The sequence below is a fragment of the Gracilinanus agilis genome, chromosome 5 (genome assembly GCF_016433145.1).
Source record: "Gracilinanus agilis isolate LMUSP501 chromosome 5, AgileGrace, whole genome shotgun sequence".
Classification (NCBI taxonomy): Eukaryota; Metazoa; Chordata; class Mammalia; order Didelphimorphia; family Didelphidae; genus Gracilinanus; species Gracilinanus agilis.
Genome location: NC_058134.1, coordinates 111,272,858 through 111,292,208, shown reverse-complemented (window position 1 = coordinate 111,292,208; position 19,351 = coordinate 111,272,858). Strand labels below are relative to the sequence as shown.

At 34.7% G+C, this 19,351-nt stretch overlaps 1 protein-coding gene across 1 annotated transcript in view; it reads right to left on the bottom strand.

Annotated features, from left to right (window-relative positions):
- The window catches only part of LOC123249922 (protein mono-ADP-ribosyltransferase PARP12-like), a 68,033-nt gene that overhangs the window by 33,580 nt on the left and 15,102 nt on the right, over positions 1–19,351 (bottom strand). The window contains exons 3-5 of the mRNA XM_044679010.1: positions 12,618–12,879; positions 2,765–2,857; positions 179–302 (exon numbers count right to left, since the gene is read on the bottom strand). Of these exons, the coding sequence (XP_044534945.1) occupies positions 179–302; positions 2,765–2,857; positions 12,618–12,879 (479 nt within the window). The remainder of the gene's footprint in view (positions 1–178; positions 303–2,764; positions 2,858–12,617; positions 12,880–19,351) is intronic.

Genomic DNA, 19,351 nt, shown 5'->3' with positions numbered 1-19,351 from the left:
CACATTCATGTACTGCTACCTATTTTCTTCCCATCTCTGAGAAGCTGACCAGTGTTTATTAAGTCTTTTCTATGACTCAACACCACAGGAATCTAATGAAATAGGATGGCAAATATATTCTGGAAGCTTACATTTAGTCCTCCAGGACTCAGGAAAAAGGATGCAAATCTCACCTTACCTGGAGTTCTTTGGATCACAATAAGTTTTTTCAATCCCTTCCATCATGGGAAGATCATTCCAGACAGTGCCATCCAACTTTTGCCATCGGTAGGGCAACTTGTAATGAACATTTCTACAATTATCTGTAAAGAAAAAGAAATCTTCAATGAATGCAAAACACTATTGGACTACATAAAGCAAAAAAATAACGGTGAGCACTGACAAAAAATAATAAAGAGGAATATGATTATATGTTGTTCTTTGATTATGAGAGTTAGAAAATAAGGTTAAAAGGTACTTTATGTCTACTATTATCTTATTTGATCCTCACAGAAATTCTGTATAAGTAATCTATATACTATTATAACATCCATTTTAGATATGGAGAAAGGGAAGCTTTCAAGTAACTTGCTCAAGATTACCCAGCTAGCAGAAAGTACATTATGAGAACCGGAACTTGAACACTTGACTCAAAATGAAGTGCTAGGTGGCACAGAGGATAGAGTGTCAGGCTTGGAGTCAAGAAAACTGATCTTCCTGGGTTCAAATCTGGCCTCAGTGTGTGATCCTGGGAAAGTTACTTAACCCTGTTTGCCTCAGTTTCTTCATCTGTACGAGTTGAAAGAAATGGCAAAAACTCTCCAGTACCTTTGCCAAGAAAACCCCAAATTCATAAAGAACTGATATGACTGAAAACTGAACAATTTCCAAGTTCTCCCACTTGGGAAAGTAGCATGGCATAATGTCTTGCATAAATCTACCCCATTTGGGATAAACGTGTTTTTGAAAATCTGAAGGCAGATCCTTTTTTCTTGGTAAACTAAATCTTATTTTAAATTCATTTATTTATTTGACACGCACTTACTGAAAACTTACTGTGTGCCAGGTACTCTAACACAATAAGCAGTGGGAATATAAAGACAAAAACCAAACAATTCTTGCCCTCAAGAGCTTACATTGTATTAGGGGAATGGAGAAAAATATATACACAAAACAAACATAAATAACTGGAAGGAAGGGGATACTTTCAATAAATCAATCAATCAACATTTAGTAAGTGCCTACTATATGCCAAAAGATAGCCTCTGTCCTCAAAGAGCTCACAATTTAATGGGGGAGGACAACATGAAAACAAATATATACAAAGCAATCTATATACAGGATAAATGGGAAAAATTAACAGAGGGAAGGTACTAGAATGAAAGAGAGTTGGAGAAGACTTCCTGTAGAAAATGAGAATTTATTTGGGACTTAAAGGAAGTCAGGGTCTTGAGAGAGGGATTGGGATAAGCTTGTATAAGGTCATTCTTGAGCTGGGCTTTGAAGGAATTTAGAAACCCTAATAATGAGAGAAGCAAAGGAAATGCTTTCCAGGCATAGGGAAAGTTGTTGTTATTCACTTGCTTCAATTATATCCAACTTTTTTGTGATCCCAGTTGAGGTTTTCTTGGCAAAGATGCTGTAGTGGTTTGCCATTTCCTTTTCCAGCTCATTTTGTAGATGAGGAAACTGAGGCAACAGGTCAAGTGCTTACCCAGGGTCATAGCTATTAAGTGTCTGAGATCAGATTTGAACTCAAGCCTTCCTGACTCCAGGCCAGGTACTCTACCCACTACACCACATAGCTGCCAAAGGAACCACAAGCTCCTTTGGGCTTCTCCATCGTGTCTCCAGAAACTTTCATTGCTTTGAAAAATTGCATTAGCTTTGCTGTTCATAACTCATCAGTACCCTCTACTCTAGGACCCTCTGATTGAAGAGTGGAGCAAAGAGTTCTTGTCAAATCCTCCATTTAAGGGGCATATCCAGGACAGTCATCTCTTCATTTCTGACCCAAATATCTTCCTTTGGAATTCTTCATCATACCCAGGAATGTAACAAACAAGAACATGCTAAGTGTTCCCTTATTGTGTAGGGACCTGTGTTTTTAGGGTATCTTAAGATGAAACTGCATAAAGTAGACTAAGAAAAATCCCTGCTCTTTCCTTGTTGTAATTTACAGCCACACTGTCAACAGAAAGCCAGAGAGAAAACAAAGTGACAGTGACAGAAAGACAAAATGAGTACCAAATATTTAAACTACATTAATGAGTAAATAAAAATTTAAAATGGCATATATTATCATCCCTAATGACTAGATTAGGGGGTTTTGTTTGACTGTTTTCAGAGAATATATTTTGTAAAGGGAGTTATTTATGGATTTCTTAGAGAGCATCCTTTAAATCAAGCAAAATGAATGAACACAATTTTTAAAAAAGAAAATTTACTCAAGCATAAAAATAGAAAATATGCGAAGAAACACACAATCCAATCAGGAAAAAAACTTAGGTCTAACTAGATTTGATCCCCTGATTCTTGAAAGATTTTTTAAATATCATCTGTCATTTAGTCCCCTCTTCTCCAAAAAGATCCAACTCTTGATTTTGATTTTTTAAAAAAGGATAATAACAATAAAGGAGACAATTTCCCAGAATTCAAACTTGGAAAAAAGAACTTGTTTAACTTTATTTTAACTGCTGATTATATTGCTCTTCTATAGAGCAAGCTTACACCAGGATGGAAATTGGAAACCACTGCATGTTGACCTGTTACAAATTCAACTCACTTTTTTGTTTGCAGAATTTCCAGATGTAGTAAAGGCAAATCTCACTGCTTTTTGTCTTCTCATTGCTTGTAGGAGCAGATTCAGATCGTTTATCTGTTAAAATTTAAAAAAAAAATACAAATCTGAAATGATATATACTTAAAAGTGTTTCTACCACTCACCAGCCTACAATCTCTGTTTAGTGAAATGGTTATCTAGAAGCTGCTACTAGTAACTGTGAGTAAAAATCTAAGTATGATATTAAATTAATTAGAAATAAACTGGAATTCAAGACCATGGAAGAATGGCCACAGATAGGAGGCCCAATGTATAGACATGCATTATGAAATGTACATGTATGTGATAACTTGAGAGAATCTTAGTCAGATGGCACCTCAAAGGCCATCCAATTCAAACAATACCAAAATAAAATCTTATCTCCAAAATCCTTAATAAATGATCATCAAGCTTCTGCCTTTTAGGACTTTCAAGAATGGTGACTATTCCACTTATGGACAGCCTTAGTGATTAGAAAGGTTTTTTTTATCCTAATTTCAAATTTAGCACCCCACAATATCCATGACTCTGAAAAACAAGTCTAATCTGTTATCTACACTGATGCCCCTCAAGCAATCAAGTCATTTACAAGTCTTTCTCTAGGTAAAACATCTCTAGTTCTTCTAACTAATTCTCATAAGGCATATAAAGTTTCCAGGCTGATCTTTTTTTCCTAGTTATACCCTAACTTGTCAGCATCTTTCTTGAAATATGGTCCTCAGAAATGAATATAATCTTCCAGATATATTCGGACAAGGGCTAAAAATGGTAGGACCCTTTTATTCTGGATACCATCATATTTTAAAGCTGATCATATTAGTTTTTGACTACCACACAGGAGAAGAAAACAATTGTAATCAACAATCAAAAATATTCTACCAAGGCCAGAAATACCAAAATATCACTAGGTATTATGCTGATTAGTATAACTGATGTACAGGACCATGACAGAAGGATCCTCTGGACCCAATGCCCCTAAGTAAGACCAAATACCAAGCCAGGAAGACACAAGCCAGAAAGTGTTTTTACATGTGAAGGTACTGTGCTAGGTGGTGAAGATCTAAATAAAGAATGAGACTATCCCTACTCACAAAGGAGATGACATGGGCATGTAGAGTATATAGAGAATAAATTTAAAGAGAATAAATACAAAGCAATTAAATACAAGGTAGCTTGATACAGAGGACACTAACAGTTGTGAAGATCAAGTAAAGAGAAGGTAGTAATTGAGCTAAATCTTAATGGAAGTGAAGGATTTTGTGTTGCAGAAATAGGGAGAGTGTGGGGGCAGCTGAGTAGCTCAGAGGATTGAGAGCCAGGCCTAGAGATGGGAGGTGTCCTGGGTTCAAATCTGGCCTCAGACACTTCACAGCTGTGTGACTCTAGGCAAGTCACTTGATCCCTATTGTCTAGCCCTTACCACTCTTCTGCCTAAGAACCAATACACCATATTGATTCTAAAACAGAAGGTAAGGGTTTAAAAAAAAAAAAAAAAGAAGTAGGGAGAGTGTATATTCCAAGTATAAGTGTCACACAATGCAAATGTACAGAGTCAGTAGAAGAACTGTCCTATGTGAGGAACAAAGAGATGGCTAGTTTGTCTGGATCTTGGACTGCAGAAGAGAGAGTGATTAGTCCAAGAGCCTGAAAAGTTAGATGGGTCAAAAATGCGAAAGGATTTAAAAGCTAAACAGACAGGTTTATATTTTATTCTAGAGGCCATAGTAAACTATTAAGATGTTATTGAGTAACAATACTACTATACTGGATCTGCATACCAAAGATATCAGAGACAAGAGAAAAAGATTACCTGTCTAAAAATATTTTTAGTAGCCCTTGTGGTAATGGCAAAGACTAGGAAATTGAGGAGCTGTCCATCACCTGGGAATGGATGAACAAGTTGTGGTATATAGTTATAATGGATTGCATCATAAGAAATGATGGATAGAATGAGTTTAGAAAAGACTTGCAAAGACTTAGGTGAACTGAGGCAAAGTGAAATGAGCAGAATCAGGAGAGCAATGTATACCGTGACAGAAATATTAAACAAGGATCAACTATGAAGGACTAAACTATTATCTGCAAAGCAAGTTTCAAAGATATCCACAAGGGACCCATGATAAAAAATGCTGTCTCCAAAGAAGAGACTGCTGAAGTCTGATTGCAGGTCAAAGCATACCATCTTCCACTTTATTTCTTTAACAAGTGTTTTATTGTATATGTAATAAGTATCTTCTGTCATAGCCTGAGCGATATGGAAATGTGTATTGCATGAAAGCACTAATATAACCTATAGCAGACTATTTGCCACTTGGAGAGGATAAATAAAAGAAGGAGGGAGGGAGAAAATCTGAATCCCAAAATGTCAGAAAACAATTATCAAAAATTGTTTCTACATTTAACTGAAAAAAAAATTATTTCTAAAAAAACCTTGAAGAGTGTATTGACTAGACAATTCAAAAGAACCCATGATGAAAAATGTTATTCACCTCCAGAAAGTAAACCAGTGAACCTTGAGTGCCCATTGAAGCATAACTTTTTTCCCTTTCCTAATGATTCTTGCTTTTTATTGTATTTTTTTACAACCTGGCTAATATAGTAATATGTTTTGCATGACTTCACACGTATAATTGGAATCACATTGCTTGCCTTCTCAATGGGTGGGGGAAGGGAAGAAAGGATGAAGATAATTTGGAATGCAAAAAAAATTTAGATGAATATTTTTAATATTTTTTAAAAATATTTTCCTTTGTTACATGATTTATGTCGTCGATCTCCCCTCTTCCCTCAGCCCTCACCCATATCGGACAAGCAATTCCACTGGGTTATATGTGTATTTTCACTCAATTCCTATTTCCATGTTATTCATTTTTGTAATAGGTAATCTTTTAAAACCAAATCCCCAAATCCTATAGCCTTATAAATAAGTGATAAATCACATGTTTTCTTCTGCATTTCTACTCCCACAGTTCTTTCTCTAGACATGGATAGCATTCTTTCTCCTAAATCCCTCAGGATTATCCTGAATCATTGCATTGCTATTAGTGGCAAAGCCTATCATATTTGATCATCCCATAATGTTTAAGTAACTGTGTATAATGTTCTCCTGGTTCTATTTATTTCACTCTACATCAGTTCATGAAGGTCTTTCCAGTTCATATGGAAATCAAGCAGTTCATCTTTCTTTATAGCACAATAGTATTCCATCCCCATCATATACCACAATTTGTTCAGTCATTCCCCAATCAAGGGACAACCCCTCATTTTCTAATTTTTGCCACCAGAAAAAGATCTGTTATAAATATTAAATGAATATTTAAAAAAAATTTTTTTAAACCCTTACCTTCCATCTTAGAGTCAATACTGTGTATTGGTTCCAAGGCAGAAGAGTGGTAAGGGTAGGCAATGGGGGTCAAGTGACTTGCCCAGGGTCACACAACTGGGAAGTGTCTGAGGCCAGATTTGAACCTAGGACCTCCCATCTCTAGGCCTGGCTCTCAATCCACTGAGCAACCAGCTGCCCCCTATTTTAAAAATTTTTTAAGAGTTTCTTTTTTGTAAGAAGTTTGTTGAGTAAGAAAGTGACATGATCAGATGTCTTCTTAAGAAAAATCACTTGGGAAGTCATGTGGAAGGAGAACTGAAGTGTTAAGCTCCTTAAGTGTTCTTTTCTTCTTAATTCTGATTTTTCTCTCTCTGAGCCAGGGATTCTTAACAAAAGAACTGCTTGGATAAATTTCAGGGGGTCTTGGATAGGACTTGGATGAGGTGGGGATTGCATCTTTATTTCAATATAATATTATTTTGGGAAGGCACCTATAGGTTTTACCCCATTGCCAAAGCAGAGACAGGAGGTGATCCCCATAACACAAAAAGGTTTAAGAAACTGTGCTTGTTTGCCCACTCTCTTAGGGACTCAACCTCTTTTATTGTGTCTGTCCCCTGTCTTACTGGGTTTTCAGAGGGCACAGACTATATATATTATATCTAGCTATATCTCTCTATGGTGTCTAGCATATAAATGTTCAATATACTCTTAATTGAATATTCATCAATAAGTTTTTTATATACCTGTTTTTACATCTAGTAGTTTGCCAGGTAGGCAAAGGTATATAGATATCTTCCAAATAAATAATATAAATATTTCTCCCCTCATGATTTCTCCCCTCGTATTCACTTCTAAATTTTCTGGTCACTGAACACATCTACTTTAATGCTCTCCTCTCATTTCAAACTATGAAGTTTTTATTTATATATTTTGAAAAAGCAAAAGAATATAGATTTTATGAGAACTTGCATAAAAATATGAACACTAGTTCTAGAAGGGGCTATCCACAGTTAGAGCGATTCAAGATAATGATGTTCAAGATCAACAATGACTAAGGCATGACTTGGTAGCCTCTTTCTCAAACACCTCAAAACCAATAGCAGGAAATTTCACCTTCTTCTCAAGAACAAATTGACGCCCTTCAATTCCTAGCTTTCATTTTCATTCTATTTTTTTTCAGGTGCCAAAGTTCAAATTCTTCCTTTCTTCTCAGGCCAACCTGACAAATTTCTCCCTTTCTATATACTCCATCAGCTTTTACCCAATCACAGGTAGCCCCCTTTTTTTAACTGTTTCCACAGTTTCCAACCTATACCTTCTCCAAAATCTTGTGCAAAACCATGTCCAATGGGACTGTAAGCAGTTAAGTCCCAGAGGGAGGGGCTCAACAATAGACAGAATTAGGAGAGGATACCAATAATACATATACCTTAAAGCTGAATGTCAAAAGAAATTAAGAGGATTTCTAAGTAGACAGTAGTTAGGGATTGATGGGTACAAAGCAATGAAGAGGTTGAAAAAGCAAGTAGGCAAACAGCAATAGTAAACAATGCACAGAAATTCAAAATTGTAGTGGTTTCTCCTTCATCCAGGAAATCTCTTTTGGGCTTCTTGACAGGTTAAAAGCAAATATTAGCATATAGCCAGCTGATAGTCTACAATCAGGAGCAGTCATGCCATGTAAGAGATATGACAAGTGGGCTACATGAACCACTAAGTCATTAATAGGTTTCTAGACTAGATGCCATTGAGCCAAAGTATGTACACTCTCAAAGTAAGGTACCAGACAAAGACACATTAATAAGGATACTATACTAAATAATAACCTCCACTTCCTTTAGTATAACACAACCAACCAATACATAGTTAAAGATTCTATGGAAGAAAATCATCAAAAGTAATAAGGAAAATATGGGTAATCAGAATGAAGGTTAAATTCTAGAAGAGTGTATTGAAAGACCATGGACCAAAGGGTCTTTGGATGGGGAATGTGTTCTAACTGCACAATGTAGAATCTTTCCAGCATGTATGAAGTCTGAGGCCATTGGAATTTAGGTACAATAATTCTTGGAGCCTCCATCTTCGGGAAATGTCTATTGTCAGTCCACACTGAATCCATCTCAAAGAATGAGAGGACTATAAGAAGTTCACCAGGCTATAGAAGGATGCAGAACTATATGAAGGATCCTGACAGTAAGTAAAATCATTTTCCCCTAAAGATCAATTGATTGAGAGCTAGAAGTATCAAAAAGGCCATAGAATCAAAATCCCCTATTTTTAGATGAAGAAACTGAGGTCCAAGGAAGGTAAGTTACTTTTAAGACTAAGTCCCTAAGGTAGCAAATCAAATGTGAAACTATGCTTTAAAACACATTAATTTTGAAGTATGCTTAATGTAATTATGGTGCTAAAGCTATAGGATATTATGTTCATAGAAGATCTTCCGATCCTACCTCTTTTTTTACTGAGAAGGAAATTTGAGCCCAGAGAGAGTCAACTCAAGACCACACAAGTAATAAAATGTAGGATGCAGATCCAAACTCAAATATTCTGGTTCTGAATCTATTAGGCTTTCTCCTTTCCTAACCCAAGTTGGTTTATGATTGGCACTCACAGCTGTTCAGAAGGAATATGTATTCAGTCTGGGAATATAAGGTGGTAGTTACATTTAACTTCTAATAAATTTTCTCATTTAAAAAATTCTTGAAAGATAGAAATATAATAAGTATTATATATTCTATATAAGAAAGTATAATAAAGCTTAAATGTGGTTTTATTTTATTTTATTTTATTTTTTATTTTAAACCCTTAACTTCTGTGTATTGACTTACAGGTGGAAGAGTGGTAAGGGTAGGCAATGGGGGTCAAGTGACTTGCCCAGGGTCACACAGATGGGAAGTGTCTGAGGCCAGATTTGAACGCCCGTCTCTAGGCCTGGCTCTCAATCCACTGAGCTACCCAACTGCCCTTAAATGTGGTTTTAGCCACATTTTTTCCTAAGAAAATCAGAAACTCTGAGTTTCTTGTGATCAAGCCCTGCCATAGTTTGGGGGCACATATTAGGCAATCCCAAAAAAGAAGTCATTTAGAGTGCTGGATCTGGAGTCAGGAAAGCATGCATTCAAATCCAGTTTCAGATGCTTACTAGCTTTATGACCTTGGGCAAGTTACTTAACTTCTGTTTACTCAGTTTCCTAAACTGGAAAATGGGAATAATATTACCTACCTGCTAAGGTCGTTGTGAGGATCAAAGAAGATATTGTTTGTAAAGCTCCGACTACAGTGTAAGTGGAAGCTATTAATATTACTTTTAAGTGTGTGCCTAGGAAAATAAATACATTTATGGATGTGTTCATGTACATATGAATGGCTAAATACATGGGTACTCAAAAGATAATAAATATATGGAAATGGCGATGATTTATGTGGGTTTATATATCCATATATATGTGGATTTATATATAAAATTATTGATAGTTTCAACTCATTTTTAATTGAATCCCCAGGATGTCTATCATCTGCAAAAAGAGAGTTTTATAATGTCTTTGGCCATTCTTATTCTTTTGATTTATTTTTCTTCTCTTATTGCTCAAGCAGTCTTGTTACATAATTCCTGATCCTATAGGAAGGCTTCTAACTTATCCCTGTTATAGATAATGTTTGCTGATGAGTTTTTGGTATATATTTCTTATTATTCTAAGGAAAAATCCATCTATCCCTATACTTTTAAGTGTTTTTACTAGAAATGAGTATTGTATTTTGTTAAAAGCTTTTTCTGCATCTGTTGATATATGATTTTTGTTAACTTCAATCTAATCAATAATAATAGCCATAATAATTAATAAGACTGGAATTATAACAACTACTAGTGATATTATAATTAACAACAATAGTTTTCAAACTAATAAGAGCTAATGCTTTCTTTACATTAAACTATCTCTGCATATCTGGTATAAATCTTGTTTGTTTATAATGTAAAATATTTGTGATATATTGTTGTAGTCTCCTAGCTAATATTTCATTTAAGATTTTTTTGCATCTATATTCATTAATGAAATCTGGCCTAAAATTTCCTTTCTCTGTTTTAGTTTTTCCCGTTTTAGGTATCAGTACCATATTTCTTTCATGAAAGGAATTTAATATTTAATATTGAAATTAGATGATCTTTAAATGTTTAGTAAAATTCACTTATAAAGCCATCAAAAATGTATAACCACTGTTGCTGTCTTTGTAGTGGCAAAGAACTGGAAATTGAGGTGATATCCATCAACTGGGGAATGGAGATGTACTCTGTAAGAAATGATGAGCAGGAGTTTTTTTACTTTGGAAAGACCTACATGAAATTATGAAAAGTGAAATTAGCAGAATGAAGAGAACATTATATTCAGCCATAGAAATATTGTTTGAAGAATGAATCCTAAATGTCTACCTATAAAGAACTGATGAATAGAAACAAAGATATAATTTTTCATATATGCAGTTATATTTTGTCAAATGATGCCTTCTCTAGTGAGAAGAGAAGGAGGGAGGTTGTTACCTAGGAAATTTAATATAACAAACAAATTGATTAAGAAAAAATAAACATAAGTCACATTTTGTAACAGCAAATTTGATTTAATATGATTTTATCAGAGCTTCTATAAAAACAAGAACAGATCTAGAATAGGCTATCCAATTGTGTGAATTTACATCAACATAGCTTTCCAACAAAACATCCATCAGTGGCACTATTGGAGAAAGAATCCCGGTTTGCCAGATAAATGACTTAATTCCATAGACAATATAGTATGTTAGAAAGAACACTGGGTGTAGAGGCAGAAGAACAAGAACAGGTCCAATCCCTTCTACTTACTACCAATATGGGAAGTGTAGAGCAAAGAAAGAGAACTAGATGCCAATAAGACTAATGAATATGAATTAAAATTTAAAATAAAATCATTACAAAAAGAATACAATAGCATCAAAAGTTTATTCACTACAAACAAGTCAGATTTATAAGAGATAAAAGTAGTCCAAAATTAGGGGGAAATTAACACAATAAATTACATTTTTAAATGCCACCAAAAGCCATATTTTATCAATAGATGCAGAAAAGGAGAATCCTAAGGGGTGGAGCCTACATGGCAGCTTAGTAGCAGCAAAAGCTGAAATAACTCTGACAATCCTTCCAAACCAATCTTTAAAAAAAGCTTCAAAATGACAGGAGTCAAAAACCAAGAGTAAAATGCAATACTCACTCATGCTAAAATGCATCTTACAAACACAAGCATAGAAGGTTCCCTTTTTAATGATAAAAGTATAAAACAGAAAGCCAACATTATTAGTAATGATGAACCTTAGAAGATTTCCCAATAGACGTGGAAGTAATGAAAGAATACTTCCATTCCCCACTTATTATCTATTATTCTAGAAATGTTGTTAATAAAAATGAGATGAGAAAGGTATTAAAGGCATAAACACTGCAAAATAAGAGATTAAAATTAACCCTACCTGCTAATGAAATTGTGATTTACTTAGAAATACTCATAGAATCAGCAAAGAAAATGAGATAATTAATAACCTCATTAAGGAATGAGATTCAAAATAAGTCCACAAAAAAATCACTAGTGTTTCTATCTAGCAGTAACGAAATCCAGGAGGAAATAATCAAAAAGGAATTTCTCATTAAAAAAAATAGCTACAAAATACATAAAGAGTTTAAAAGAATAAACCAAGAACTTTTTGTAGTTGTTAAGAACTGGAAACAAATTAGATGCCCATCAATAAACAAATGGCTAATAAATGATGGCACATGTATCATTGCATTGAAAAAACAATATATAAAAAACTCAGAGAAGAGCATAGGAAAACTTAAATGAGGTAAAGTTAAGAATAGTAAGGAAAAAACAAGAAAATAATATAAACAATAATAACAACAACTTAATGACAAAGGGCAAAAAAGGGGAAATGAGACTGAGTAGAATTAGCAAGCTTTCCTCTAAAGAAGAGATGAGTAAAATATGCCTTCCTCATTTCTTTGCAGAGATAGGAGATGAAGGATATAAAACATTTTGCATAGTTTCAGCCTTCATTGATATTTGGTTAGTTTTGCCAAACAGTTCTTTCCCCACCTCTTTCTTCTTAACTCTTAGTTACAAAAGATAGCTTTCTGGATGGGGGAGTCTTATTTTGAAATGAAGATGAAACCAAAAAACAAAAGATATCAATGAAAAATTTTATTAAAAAAGAACAATATCCCCTAAGTGAGCTTGGGCAAGTTACTTAAAACCTTTTAGGTCTGGAGATTCTTGATCTATAAAATAAAAGAATTGGAGCAGATGGACTCTAGCTCAAAGATGATCATATGAATTTTCTTAAATGTTGCTCAAGGCAACTTTTCCAAAGGACAAAATTGAGACTGGCCAAGCAATGTGAGGCTTAGAATATTTTTCCAAATTTGCAGCCCAGAGAAAACAAACCATTGTTCATGATAGTCCCTCCATTCCTTACCTTTCTTCTTGTCAAAGGACTTGCAGATCTCTCCATGCTTATACTTGCAGATTCTCTGGATGTTCAAAATGGTGGAGGCATTCAACCCCTGATCCCTCAGTAATTTCATCACATTTTCAGTATGTAGATCATGAGATCGCTTGCACTTCTGAAACCGACACTCCCCCCAGATGAAATGCTTACAAACATGGAGCTTGGTGCAATTATCCTGGAGATTGCAGGATCCATGAGGCCCTTCACCTCTGTTGTAGAAGGGGCAGACCTGGCATAGAGGAATGAAGAAACACTTCAAATTATGGCCCAATGCAGTCTTACACTAATTATCTACCATTCAGCTAATCTATCATAATAGATTCGGTCTAGCACAAATATATATATATATATATACATATACACATACATATACTTTCTGATTTATATATATATATATACATATACTTTCTGATTTCCCTTGTAGTCAGAAGTATTCTCAATCAGAGAAAAAAACAACTAATTACAACCAAATTTAACACTTTAATGAGGAAAGGATGTATAGCTAAATGTGTGGTATAGAAGAGAAAAAAGATACTAGAATTATTTTCCTGGAAGTTTCTACATTGTGTAACACTTTTTTCACCTTTCATTTTTACTTTCTGATAACCTTTACTTGGTTTATATCCAAACTGGAAAAGAGGGAGAGAAAAGGGGGGGAAAAAAGACTAAAATGTCATTGGAATTGGTTTAGCTTTTTTTCATTAAGTGGTCTCAGAGTATAACATTAAAAACAGGTTGAATCTCTTCAATATGCGTTCCACTGGTCAAGAATGGGATCAGAGTTTGGGAAGACTTGTATGAGCTAAGTCAGAGTGAAGAACCAGGAAGACAAACAGCTTGGAAAGACTTAAGTACTGTGATCAACATAATAACTAACCACAGTTCCAGAGGACATATTATAAAACAATTCTACCCACCTCCTTGAAGAGAGGTGATGAACTCAGGGCATCTAGAGTTGGATGTTTTTTTTTGGACACAACCAATGTTGAAATGTGTTATATATATCTATGCACATTTGATACAAGGTATTTTTTCTTTCATTTTCATTGAGGGGAGGTGGAAGATAGGAAGGAGAGGTGTGAATTTCTATTCATCAAAAAATCAAGTTTAAAAATATTTTTAAAGACGCAATCCTGAGTGTAGAAGGAATGCTCTACAGTCTACACCCATCCAACTTACCCTTTGGCAGGGGCAAGTGCTTTAGGATCTGTGCTTTCATTGATATGGGGAATTGCCACTGTGGAATTTCTTCTGCTGGCTCTGAGTCAACTGCAACTCACCCTAGAAGTTCATTCAATTGCCCATGGCCTTCTAATCCTGGAACAACCTGTCACCCCTGAGGCCCTTTTCTCCCCCTGATGGGTTCCTCCATTTTTAGGAAAGGCCTGAGCCAACCATATTTCATTCTCTCCTGGTACTCTTTCTGACTCTCCAGACTTTGCCACCATGCCCTATGCAGGGATCTTCTCTTCCAAAATTTTCAACTCTTTTTTATGTATCATCTTCCTCCCTCCCCCCCTTAAAAAATAAACTCCTTGAAGGTAGAGTACTTTTCTTTTTGTTTCTTTTTTGTATCCCCAGATCTTAGCACTTAATAAAAGTTTGCTGACTTCACTTGGAACCTTACTCAACAAATATAACTCCATCAACTTTATATTGATCAATAACTCCACGCCAGAAAAAGCAATGAATGCCATCCATTGGATTGAGAGAGTGAAAGATGTGTCTTGCCTCTTGGAAACCTGGAGGATGGGCATGGACAGAGGTAGACATTTTCAGAGAAGGCCAATATGTGAATTTGTATTGTAAATTTCACTTTTTTGTTGCAAGGGAATATTTTAATATAGGTGTGTATATAAATATATACATATTCACACATATAGGTATACATACATATATGGGGGTGTTGGGGGAATCACTGGAAAGTGATAAAAATATTTGATAATTTTTAAACTTAAGTGTCTAAATTTTTAAATTTAAATATTTGAAGGTTTTTAAATTAAAAAATTAATTAAAAATGATTTCTTTAAAGAGTATATAGCTCCTCTTCTCTTCTGTTTCTTCAAGATACTCTTTTGATCTAAGTCAAGGAAGTTTCTTTGAGCTCTAAGTCAGATGAATCTGAATAGCAAGTAATGATAAAAATATATTTAGCAACATAACTGACATCTTAATTTATTGATTAAAAGGAATAGGGAAATATTTAAAATATCTCCTTGTCCTAGGAATTCTCAGAGATAGGAAGGATCCACACCTTTGAGGTGTGGATCCTTCCTATCTCTGAGAATCCATGTTACATCCTGTTGTTTTATTCTGTATTACTACATTATCCCTACTTACCTGCTGTCTCTTATAGGAACATAAAGTCCTATGTTCGAAAAGGGGAACATGTTGGCCCAGGATTAGGTATGCTCCATTTGTGTCAAACCCAGGGAATCATTTGAACCCAAAACTAAGAAGTAAAGTTAATATTAAAAAGAAAAGGCACTGATAAAAGGATTTGAATTTAAAGTTTTAAATGAAAAAAAATCAAACTCTCAAACGGTATGTTCCAAATGTGTCAGATCACAGAAATTCTTTGAACCTAATATTAAGAAACTGAAAAAAGTCACTGTGGATAGGGACAGGGGAAGAGGAGTTAGTTGACCATAATCTCAAACAGTTGTGTGATATTGCAACTAAAAAGCTAATGCAATTGTAGGCTGCATTAAGAGCAGAACACAGCTAGGTCCTGATTAATATGAATAATGAATCCCATAAGGTAGTCACATGAATTTGAATTGCACTCATATTCAGAGATATAATTTTGTAAAACATGGTGCCTTGCTCCAGCCCCATGGAAGCAGGCAATTTGAATTTGAATGTGACCACTTCAAAGGACATATTATTGGCACTAATCAGGACCTAGCTGTACCTTCCAGAAACAAGGAAATAATAACTCAGCTGTACTCATGGCCTCATCAGATAATAGTTCTGATGTTTTCAGTTCTGGATGCCACATTTTAGAAAGGACCCTGGTCACCTAGAGTTTCCATATAAGGGTTAGAAAGAAAGTGCAAAGCCTCAAATGAAGATTACTTTAAGGAACTGAGTGGAGTTCAGTTGGTCTGCAAAAAAGAATGCTGTGGGGTGGGGGAGCAAGACAGTAGTAAGTAGTATTCAAGAATTTAAAAGATCAGAATGTGGATGAAGGAAGATATATTTTTTTGGCTAAGAGGGAAGAACTAGGAAGTTTCTGAGACAATTCAGGTTTGATTAATGGAATTTTTTCCCAACTATTAATGAAGGGACAGGGTCTGTGATCTTTTGTCTTATAGACATTTTGGTAACTATTTCAATACTAGATGCCCCAAAAGTCTTAGTTTTCAACTGTTAAAAGCTTAAAACTGGATGTCCCACATAATTGGTCTCCTTTTTAAATTTTGTGAATGTAAAAACATTATTTGCAAAAGAGGTTTCTTCACCAGATTTCCAAAGGGATCCATAAAAAAATTTTTTTTCATTAAAAAGAGTTTAAGAGGGGGCAGCTGGGTCGCTCAGTGGATTGAGAGTCAGGCAGGAGGTCCTAGGTTCAAATCCGGCCTCAGTCACTTCCCAGCTATGTGGCCCTGGACAAGTCACTTGACCCCCATTGCCCACCCTTACCACTCTTCCACCTAGGAGCCAATACACAGAAGTTAAGTGTTAAAAAAAAAAAAAGAGTTTAAGAAACCTGTGTTAGAATAGCATAGGATGGTTGGGAAGTGAACAATATGTCCAAAAAAGTCTATCAATTTTTAAAAAATAAGACAAGAATTAGACTTCTTATCCAGTGTATAATGTAGCTCCTTTTATTTTGAAGTTGTTATTGGACAAGTTCTCATAAAAATTAACACAGTTGATATCAAAAGACCAAGTAGGTCAAGGATACTAAGGAGTCCAGTCAAGGATATTGAGTCGTATGTATAAGGTCAGGAGCCAAGGGAGGATAAGAGGGCACAGTCATAGGAAATAGTAACTGATTAGAAGTTAAGGATTTTGTTATACAGTCAAATAGGAACTAACAGAATTGCATCTTTTTAGTATTCAGTGGCCACTAAGTCCAACCCACTCATTAAAATAATTCTCTACAACAAAGTAATGGATAATTGCCCATCCAATCTTTGTTTTTGTTTGCTTGTTTGTTTTTATAAAGTTATTTTATTTTACAAATTATAGATAATAATCATTTTCCACATACATTTTCTGAAGTTATAAGATCCAGTTTGGTCCCTCTCTCCCTTCACTTCCGCTTTCCAGAGATGGTAAGCAATTTGATCTGGGTTATACATGTATTGTCATGCAAAATGTATTTCCATATTGTTCACTGTTGTAAGAGAATATTCATATAAAACAAAAACCCTAAAACACAAAAGCTTAAACAAACAAATGAATAAATAAACCACAGTAAAAAATAGCATGCTTTCTGACTCTAACACTTCTTTCTCTAGAGGTGGGTAGCATTCTTTGTCATAAGTCCTTCAGAATTGTCCTAGATCAGTGATGGGCAAACTACAACTCGTGGGCCAGATGCAGCTCCCTGAAATGTTTTATCCAGCTGAGTGACATTATTCCTAATATGACAAATATAATGAGTAGGATACAATACAATGAAACTTCGAAAGAGTTGCCTTAGAAACAAACTGTCAGATGAGCATTTCCTTTCCTTTGGCCCCCTCTTTAAAAAGTTTGCCCATCACTGTCCTAGATCATTCTAAATCCATCACAGCTGATCATTCCACAATAATGTTGTTACTGTGGACAATGTTTTCCTGGTTCTTCTTATTTCACTCTGCAGCAGTTCATATAAGTTTTTCTAGCTCTTTCCAAAATTATCTTGTTCATCATTTCTTACAGCACAATAATATTCCATCACCATCATATGCCACAATTTGTTCAATTTTTCCCATGTTGATGTTTATCCTCTCACTTTCCAATTCTTTGCCACCACAAAAAGGGCTGCTATAAATATTTTTGTATAAGTAGGTCCTTTCTATCGCCACCCCTTTTTTTAATCTCTTTGGGGTAGACCTAGTAGTGGCATTACTGGATCAAAGAGTAGGCACAGTTTTGTAGCCTTTTGGGCACAAACAATTCCAAATTTCCCTTTGAAATGTTTGAATCAGTTAACAATTCTACCAACAATGCATTAATGCATTAGTGTCTCAATTTTGTCACATTCCCTCCAGCATTTATCATTTTCTTTTACTGTCATATTGGCCAATATGATAGGTGCGAGGTGGTACCTCCGAGTTATAATTTGCATTTCTTTAATCAAGAGTGAATTAGAACATTTTTTTCTATGATTATTGATTGTTTTGATTTATTCATCTGAAAACTGCTTGTTCATAATCCTTTGAACACTTGTCAATTGGGGAATGGCTGGTATTCTTATAAATTTGACTTAGTTCTCTCTATGTATTTGAAAAATGAGACTTTTATCAAGAAATGTGTTATAATTTTTTTTCCATTTTGTTGTTTCTCTTCTAATCTTGTCAAAATTATTCATTTTATGTCTTGCAATGTTCTCTATCTCTTGTTTAATCATAAATTCTTCCCTTCTCCATAGATCTGACAAATAAACTATTCTATGTTGCCTTAATTTACTTATGATAACACCCTTTATGACTAAATCATATACCCATTTGGGCCCTTTCTTGGTATAGAGTGTGAGATATTGATCTATATCTAGTTTCTGCCATACTGTTTTCCATTTTTCCCAGCACATTATGCCAAATAGTGAGTTCTTATCCCAAAAGCTGGGATATATCAAACACTAGATTACTGAGGGCATTTATCCTTAGTTTATTCCATTGATCCATCACTCTACTTCTGAGCCAATACCAGATTGTACTGATGATTACTGCTTTATATTGCAGTTTGAGACCTGGTACTGTTAGGTCACCTTCCTTCATTTTTTGCTAGTTTAATTGGTAGGGCACTGAATAAGTAATTAATTTGGATGGAATTGTCATTTTTATCATATTAGTTTGGCGTACTCATGAGTAATTCATGTTTTTCCAATTGTTTAAACCTGACTTTATTTGTGTGAAAAGTGTTTTATAATTGTGTTCATACAATTCCTGTGTTTGCCTTGGCAAATAAATTCCCAGGTGTTTTATATTGTTTAGAGTAATGTTAAATGGAGTTTCTCTTTCAAACTCTTGCTGCTGAGTTTTGTGAGAAATATATAGAAATGCCGATGATTTATGTGGGTTTATTTTGTGCCCTGCAACTTTAATAAAGCTATTAATTATTTCAACTAGTTTTTGCTAGTTCTCTAGGATTCTCTAAGTATACAATCATATAATCTGCAAAGATAGTTTAATTCTTTCATTACTTACTTTAACTCCTTCATTTTTTTTTCTTTTCTTATTACTAAAGCTATATGATAGTGGTGATACCGGACATTCTTACTTCATCCCTGATCTTACTGGGAAGGCTTCTAACTTATCCCCATTGTAGATGATACTTGCTGATGATTTTAGATAGATACTACTTATCATTTTGAGGAAAGACCCATTTCCAGTGTTTTTAATAGGAATGGGTATTGTATTTTACCCAAGGCTTTTTCTGCATCTATTGAGATAATCGTGTGATTTCTGTTAGTTTGGTTATTGATATAGCCAATTATGCTGATAGTATTCCTAATAGTAAACCAATGTTATATTCCTGGTATAAAT